The sequence below is a fragment of the Nicotiana attenuata genome, unplaced genomic scaffold (assembly GCF_001879085.1).
Source record: "Nicotiana attenuata strain UT unplaced genomic scaffold, NIATTr2, whole genome shotgun sequence".
In the NCBI taxonomy this organism is placed as follows: domain Eukaryota; kingdom Viridiplantae; phylum Streptophyta; class Magnoliopsida; order Solanales; family Solanaceae; genus Nicotiana; species Nicotiana attenuata.
The window spans coordinates 287,264-296,238 of NW_017671106.1; the positions used below are offsets into that span (position 1 = coordinate 287,264).

The window sequence follows — 8,975 nt, forward strand, 5'->3', positions numbered from 1 at the left end:
GGACACAAAATAGAAGACTGTCACGCCCTAAGATTAGAGGTAGCGAACCTGCTGTAGCAGGAACACCTTAGCAAGGGGTCAAGAACACTCAAACCCACCAAAGCCACCTTTGCCCACACGTACCATCAACAAGCTTATTGGTGGCAGTGATAACGCCTCCATCAATGACATCAAGTTCACTGCCACACACAAACTCAAGAGATCAATCACCCACGAATGGTATGATGGCCTCGAAAAGTATCATCTTCGATGAGTTAGATGCCGACGGTTTGACTTTCCCTCACAATAACGCACTTGTTACTACTTTAAGAATTCTTGATATTGATGTTAGGAGAATTATGATGGACGACAGAAGCGGAGCGTGCATCATCCACCCTTAAGTCCTCGCACAGATACGACTTGATTAGTAGATAGTGTCGCGTGACATCACACTAACCGGTTTTAACAATGCACTTGAATGAACTTCAAGCGAGATCACGCTACCCATCCTCGCCGGCGGAGGTGACGCTGGACACCACGTTCCATATCATGGATCAAGACACGGCGTACAACGCCGTTGTAGGTCGACCATGGGTACACCCCATGAAGTAGTTCCCTCCAACCCATACCAGGTATCAAATTCCCGTACCCCTGGGGAATATTCAGCATATAAGGGTAACAACGCACATGCTGAGAGTGCTATCGAATCTCCCTAGACAGCACGAAGACCGAACAACAGAAAGAAAAAAAAGGAAGCATAGCAACCAGCACGGTCGAGGTCCATGCAGGCCGAAGCCAAGGACACTATTATGGACCCAGAGGCGGTCGAAGCTACAGGATCCACGATAGAGGATCTCGACCTCGTCTAGCTTGACCAAAGCAACCCCAACAAAAAGGCCAACATTGGATGTATACTCCAAAATCCAGGTAAATTCAGTCAATTTTTAATAGCTAACGCAGATTTGATTACCATTAGCCATGTAGACATGCCCGTCATCCCCAAAAAGATATCCATGCATAAGCTAAATGTCGACCCCTACTACCCCCTAGTAAGGCAGGTCCGATGAAAGTTCAATCCCACCATCAGTGATGTTGTCCACGAGGAGGTAGAAAATCTATTGGCCAACGACTCTATCAGGGAGTCGAAATACCCCAAGTGGATTGCCAGCGTGGTAATGGTCAAAAAGAAGAACGAAAAATGGAGGATGTGTGTGGACTTCACCGATCTGAACAAAGCCTGCCCAAAGGATTCGTTCCCGTTGCCACATATCGACCAGCTCATCGATGCGATAGCATGACATGAGTTGCTATGTTTTCTGGATGCTTACTCATGCTACGATCAGATACTCATGGAGGAAGATGACCGAGAAAAATCAACGTTCATCACTCACAAGGGAATGTACTACTACATGGTCATGCCATTCGAGCTAAAGAACGCAGGAGCTACCTATCAAAGGCTGGTCACAATGATGTTCAAAAACCAACTCGGCAAAACCATAGAGGTATACATCAACGATATGTTGGGTAAATCCTTGAGGGCAGAGGTTCACATCGACCATTTAAAGGAAACTTTCGAAGTATTGAGGAACAATAGGATGTAGTTGAACCCCGAGAAATGCGCATTCGGCGTAACTTTCGATAAGTTTTTGGGCTTCCTAGTGTCACTCCGCGGAACCAAGGTCAACACAGATCAAATTAAGGCCATTGATGAGATATCAGAATGTCCACTAAGAAACAAGTCCAGCGACTGACGACTCGAATTGCCGCCCTGTACAAATTCATCTCGAGGTAATTTGATAGGTGCCCCAGGTTCTTCAACGTACTCAAAAAGGACAACAACTTCGAATGGACGCCTGAATGTATACAAGAGTTGAAGGAACTCAAGGAATACCTGTCATCGTCACCCTTGCTCTCGAAGCCCGACACCGAGGAACGTCTCCTTGTCTACCTCGCTATTTCAGAGGTAGCGGTAAGTGCAGTCCTAGCTCGAGAAGACAAAGATATGCAATCTATAATTTACTATATAAGTAAAACACTTATCAATGCCGAGACGAGGTGCCCTCACCTTGATAAACTAGCCCAGGCCCTGGTCGTAGCTTCACGAAAGCTTAAACCGTATTTCTAGTTCCACCCAATCTCGGTCGTCACCACGTTTCCTTTGAGAAGCATATTGCACAAACCCGAGCTTTCTGGGAAGCTGGCCAAGTGGGAGATCGAATTAAGTGAGCACGACATCACTTATCAGCCCCGCACAACAATAAAATTTTAAGTGCTTGCCGACTTTTTCGTGGACTTCAGTGCCAAACTGATGCCTGAGGCTAAGAAGGAATGTACTCAAGCTTTTTACCTAACACACGACCTCTGGGTCCTATACACTGACTGCACATCCAACGCATGTGGGTCCGAACTAGGACTCGTACTCGAAGTCCCCATCGATTCGCCAATCTATAAGATGCCCAGATATGACTAACAACGAGGCCGAGTATGAGGCCGTAATTGCAAGATTGAGACTAGCACTTGAATATGGGGCGAGTTAAAGCTACGCTGCGATTCTCAGCTCGTCATCTACCAAGTTACCAGGACTTTCCATATCAAAGAGCAAAGGTTGCAGAAATACCAGACCCAGATATGCAAATTGCTGCCCAAATTCGACGAATGCCAACTCGACCAAATTCCACGAACTCTAAACGTCGAGGGCGACAGCTTCGCCAAATTGGCCGCCGCAACATAAGGCATAACCTCTGGGATAGGAGCGTGGACAGCTCCTCAGCTCGGCATTGGACCCCATCGAGGTAAAATCTATAAACTTAACTTGGGACTTGCACAATGGAATTATAAACTATTTATAGGACGGTACCCTCCCGAAAGACAAAAAGGAAGCCGAAAAGCTGAGAAGCAAGCCGTTAGGTACAGCCTCCTTTGCAGCGGCTTGTATAAGAGAACGTATGGCGATCCTTTAGCAAAATGCTTGGGCCCAAATCAAACCCAATGCATTCTTGAGGAAATCCACGAAGGCCACTGCGGCAGTCACTGCAGTAACCGAACACTGGTCAGGTGCCTCATACGGGTGGGATACTATTGGCCCAGCATAAAGAAAGATGCCCAAGAATTTGTAAAGAAATGCAAAAAGTGCCAGAAGTTCGCCTCCATAATCCACCAAACAGGCGAACACCTCCATTCTGTCACCTCCCGATGGCCGTTCATTAAGTGGGGAATGGACATTGTGGGATCGCTTCTGCCAGGACGAGATAATGTTAAATACCTTTTAGTTTTAACTCACTAATTCTCTAAATGGGTGGAAGCAGGCGCATTCGCCCAAATTCGCGAGCAAGAGGTGATCACCTTCATATGGAAGAACATCATTTGCCGATTTGGCTTGCCAAAGGAAATAAGCTGCAACAACGGACCACAGTTCATGGAAAGAAAAACCACCTAGTTTTCCGAAAAATGGCACACAACAAGAATACTCTCAAACACCCAGCCGGCAATGGGCAAACAGAGTCCTCCAACAAATCAATCTTGAACATCATAAAGAAGAGACTCGAAGACGCCAAGGGACTGTGGCTGGAAATACTCCCAGGTACTATGGGAACACAAAACGAACCTAAAAACAAGCACGGGAGAAACACCTTACTTCCTAATCTACGGAATGGAAGCGGTCATACTGGTTGAAGTAGGAGACCCATCCTAAGATACACCAATAAAAGTGGCAATGACAATGATGAAATAGATGACAAGACCTCAAAGAGGTCGATGAGAAAAAGGACATGGCCTACATAAGAATAATCACACAAAAATTGCATGTAGGACGCTACTACAACAAAAAGGCCAAGGTACGATTACTCAAAATCGGGGACTAAGCGCTCAGAGACCAAAGCAATAAGAGACCCCCAGAAGGAAAATTAGGAGCCAATTGGGATGCGCAGACAAGGGCTCATTCCAACTAGAGACATTGGAAGAAAAACTCTTACTAGACAATTGGAACATCAGCCACCTCAAATACTTCAACTTCTGAGTAACAAGGAATGCCCGTAAGTTGTACACTTTTTCCCTCACTTGATTTTTGTCCCAATAGGGCTTTCTCAAGGAGGTTTTTAATGAGGCAACGGACGGAATATTTCAAGTTGGAGTACACGAGAAGGGCCATATGTTATCGCCCGACTCCTCGAGAATCTCCGAGCCGAACAATGAAGGAACTACATATATTGGGAGTGAGATTGGAATGCCAGTCATTACCCAAAACTTATAATTGTCTCCAAAACGCCTCAGGGAGAAACGATGTAATCAATACAATGCTATTGGAACAAATGAGATCCCTGTTTATTGAAACGTTGTCCTAAGTCTCTTAACTCAATAGTACGTTCGACCAGCTTGAACAAAACCTATCGGCCATCGGCCTCAACTTAACTCAAAGGTATGTTCGACCAGCTCAACAACACCCATCGGCCCTTCGGATCGACTTAACTCAAATGTATGTTCGACCAGCTCGAACATCACCTATCGGCCCTTGGCCATGACTTAATTGAATACATACAAAGTTTACTTTTACACCTCTTTTTCTATCTTTCTCTCCCGATCCAAGAAGAATCAAGCTATTCAAGTGCTTATCATCATCCATCATTGTCAGAAGGATCAGTGAAAAATTACCCTTGTCGGGTGAACCTTGTTCTATTTATTACTTAAATACTATTTATTGTCATTTATTGTCATCTTCACATTCTTAAATCATTATTGCTCCATTACTACACTAAGATATCATTGTCTAACAACACACGTTCAATACTATTCATAAACATACTAAATATGTCTTTTGGATATCAATGTTGACTTAGACTAACCCTTTTCCCTATAAATTTAATTGTATAAAAATCTAGATTTAAATTTTGGGTTATACACAAGTAACAAATGATCTATTTAAAATAATATTTTATTGAATTGGATAAACTAAATAAATAATTGTTCCATAAAACATAATAATATAGCTAAACCGCATGGTTAATAGTATCCTAACACTAGAAAGATGTCAAATATTTGAAAAGTCTCAAATTAAAACAATGTCATATAAATTGAAAATTTGAAACCAATGAAGTATGTTTAATGAAGTAAGCTTTTCGTAATTCAATGAAGGAATGTATATACATTATTAACTGCTAAGTGGAACTCGCAAATTGACTACCAAAACTTATACTACTTGGTACAATATTGTTCGTATTTTACCCCTTAACATGTGTCAATTCAAAATTCTCGTTATTCTCTTTCCTATTCCACCTCGTGAATTGTGGGGAACTTGACATTTGATCAATCTACAAAAGTACTCCTTTGTTAGTTGTTGGTTGACTGGGTCTGTTTTTTCCTTTTAAAATCAAAATACCCCATATAATAAGTCAACATCTTGTCTCCTTCTCGGACTAGTAAATCAACAAACAGGGTCAAAACTAGCTACAATGTCGTCTTGTGCTTTGCAGGGAGCCAGAGATTTTTTCCAGTCCAATTTTCTGGGAGAGCCACCAAAACTAGTATATCTATATCCCTTGCAAGAATTTCGCCTTGTAGTTAGGCGTTGATGCTACATATTTTGCCCCCTCATGTTTTATCGTAAAGTTTTTGTTTAATTATTCGGTGTTCGAATTGACCGACTCAGCAAATATATTGCACATTCATTTTAGGTCGGCTCACTAAAAGAGTAAAACACTTATTAAAATTTTCTTAGATCGTTAGACTTGAACTTAAGGCATCTAATTAAGATGGAAAGAATCTCAATCAACATATCATACCCCTTTTTTCTAAAATAATTTTTCCTTAAAGTGGGGTTTTGATTTTAAAGCAAAAATAATCAAGGGCAATAGTAAATGAATACTTGGATGTTTTTTTTTCCAAAAAAGGTATTTTATTCATAGAACTGAAATACGACACAAACATAGCACATTGCAAGTGTAGAAAAAAAGTGGCACTTTAAGAGGTAACAGACTGACAGCCATTAAGCCACAAATCAAGAAATAAAACTAAAATTTGAGAAACCAAAATAAAAAGAAGACGAGAAATAGAAGATTCCAAATGAACAGATGAAAATAAGCAAATTAAAGAAGCAAAATTAGTTGATCCTCCTGCAATTCTTCCTGATCTCTCCTTTAGATCCAGTAAGGGGACGGATGTCACCCATCTTAATCATGGCAGTCACAAAATCAGCGGCGAAACTGCTGGGGTTATCGCTGTATGATTTCACAGTTGAATCGGCCGATCCGCCGTTGAAGAGCTGCTGATCTGAGTGGAGCAGACCCTTTTTGCTTACAAGGTTAATGAAATAATGGTTGTCGAAATATGTAGGAGTCTGAAGATCAAGAGGTGCCAAGTTGTTGTCCCCTGAGCCTGAGTTTCTCGGGCAGTTGTTTTGCCTGGTTTTTGCTAGTGATGAATCCAAATTATTGGTCTCGTTGTATATGCGTGCCCTAAAACTAGTGCACCTTGCTTGTCCAATGGTGTGAGCTCCTGACAAACATAACCACAATTGTATATTAGAAAGGATTTACGTAATTTGTTTATATCAATCATAGTATAGAGGATTTTCAAATCAATATATTGTACCGAGTTACTCTAGATACGGAAAAGGATCATATTAGCTCATTTATACTTTTCAACATTATCTACCCTTGTCGTTACCCTTTTAAATTCGAATACCCCTGCCTCAAACGGTCAACTCGGATCCACCTTTAAAATGACAGGTGCAGCCCAACATTATCCGGCTTATTAGCTAACCCATACCCAAAAAAGTAACCCATCTACCCGGCAAATATGACCCTTTTCCGTTATATTTCGAAGAGTGGCGGGGGAAGAGAACGAACCAGATAAGGCAACCATATACTTGGTGGAAAGGCCAACAGCACTGAAGCTAGAGATGAGACGGTTAAGGTTAGAAGTTGGAGGAGGAATGCTACTGTTTGCAGCAGCTTGGCTTGCTGTTCTGGAATCTCTTCTTCCTAGTTTTACATCCCAATTAGGCCCTCCAAGCTACATTATACACAAGAATAATTCGCGTTAGAATAAAACTTAAAAAGGAGTTTTACATGAAAAAATTAATGTTATAATAACGTCAAGAACTTACAAGGACAACAGAGTCTCGGGCAGTAACGGCCAGAATATCAGCACAAGAGACGACACCAGGGCACACTTTTTCAACGGCAGATTTGATGTCGTCAATAACTTCAAATCCTCTGGCGGAATTGAAATTTGGTTGTGCCCTCTTTTCTCCTGTGAAGGTTGATGTATCATCCAGGAATAATGATCCATCGCATCCCTGAAATAAGACATTAAGCAATTTAGACAACCCAAAAAAGTAGGTGACCAAATTATGATCGAGTATGCCTAAGTCAAAGTTTTACAATTAGGTACGTATCGATATAATTGATACCAAGACCTTCTAAATGCCCGGAGACAGAAAAAACAACTTGTACTACTAATAAAGACTCAGCAACGAATTATTAGTCAAACATAGACTTGCAAACGATATCAGGATCAATCCTAGGACACTTGGCAACAGAAAATACTTAAACCTTAATGGTCATATACAATGCTCTATAATTAACATTTCGTGCCTAGTCTCTATACATCATCAACAGTAGATTGACAAATAAAAATTAGTCGCACTCGTGTTTAGACTGCGCGCATATATACTCGATATAAAGAATTATACTATTATTTATACGAAAAATGAAGAGAGTAGTTTTACATTGACAAAACAATCGTGGAAGAATAGGCGAAGGAGGGAAGCAGCCATACGGGTTTCCTTCTGAATGGCAGAATGCACTACAGATTTCACAGTTTCATAGAGCTTAGGACATGATTTTGAATAAAACCCAGTGGTAAGTTGAGCTGAGGAGCTTCCAATTAAGCTCACTAGGAAAAACAAAACTATGGCAGTCTTAAAAGAAGCCATTGAAGAAATTTTACATAGAAATGTATTACTTTAATTTGAAGGGAACAAGTGTGGTGCACACATGGTGAGAGGAGAAAATCACGTATTTATAGGGGCATTGTAGAGACTAGAGAATGCTTTCTCAAGGTGATTGCTCTCGGCAGGTTACCTAACACGGAGACTCTATTGCATGTCTTTTTACGTTTGACAGAGCTAAAGCAAACAAAACCAATAAGATCAATAAAACGTTAATTCCATCATTTATTTCTTGATTATTTAGAAATAGGGAATTTAATAAAACAAGATCCGCGTACACCTGTTTGAAACATTTTAGGACTCGTTATCATATTTGTCAAACGAAAGGGACCCAATTAAGAAAACCAATAATCTTATGGTTTGTTGAAGACTAAGAGGACATGAGGGTATAAAACTGCAAAGTGGACTTTCCAGACATTACCAAAACGCAAATTAAAGTAAGATTCATCGACTTGTGATATGATATTGCAAAGTTAAACAGCACTACTTTTAATTAAAAGTGTCCTAATGTCCTTGATCTAAATTAGGGATGAAGTAATAGTTTTCTTTAATTAAAAAAAGAAAGGAAAAAAAAATGAACAAAGAAGAGTGTTCAAGCGGAACAACGGCCAGTAATGACCATAATAATTATATATATGTAACTGCTCCTCCCCCTTTCCTCAAGGCAAAGCGTATAGCGCGCGCTTGAAAATTCAGTAATGAGGTTAATTCTGTTACATTGATATAAATTATATCCACAAACAGTGCAACGAGATTTTGGCTCTCATGTATGATATCTAGATAAGGAGAATATAACTCTTTAGGGTTGGGATATACTATTAACCATGCGGTTTAGACATAGTATTATATTTTATTCTTTATGGAATAATTGTTTATTTAATTTATTCAATTCAATAAAGTACTATTCTAAATAGATCATTTGTTACACGTGTGTCCTTTTAATTATGTAGTAGACAATTTAGTGTATGGAGTCTTAGCTCATGCACAGAAGATTAAATTGTTGGTTCTCATAATTAATAAACTACGTTCACAATCAAAGATATTGTTGGAC

At 40.3% G+C, this 8,975-nt stretch overlaps 1 protein-coding gene across 1 annotated transcript; it reads right to left on the bottom strand.

The window, feature by feature from the left end:
• Nucleotides 1-5,884: 5,884 nt before the first annotated feature.
• LOC109205963 (peroxidase P7-like) lies at nt 5,885-8,059 on the bottom strand. Its single transcript, XM_019368730.1, has 4 exons — nt 7,703-8,059; nt 7,079-7,270; nt 6,819-6,984; nt 5,885-6,465 (listed from the first exon to the last, which is right to left on the bottom strand). Exons 1-4 carry the CDS (start codon nt 7,907-7,909, stop codon nt 6,071-6,073), a joined length of 960 nt encoding a protein of 319 aa, XP_019224275.1. The 5' UTR covers nt 7,910-8,059; the 3' UTR covers nt 5,885-6,070.
• Nucleotides 8,060-8,975: the final 916 nt, after the last annotated feature.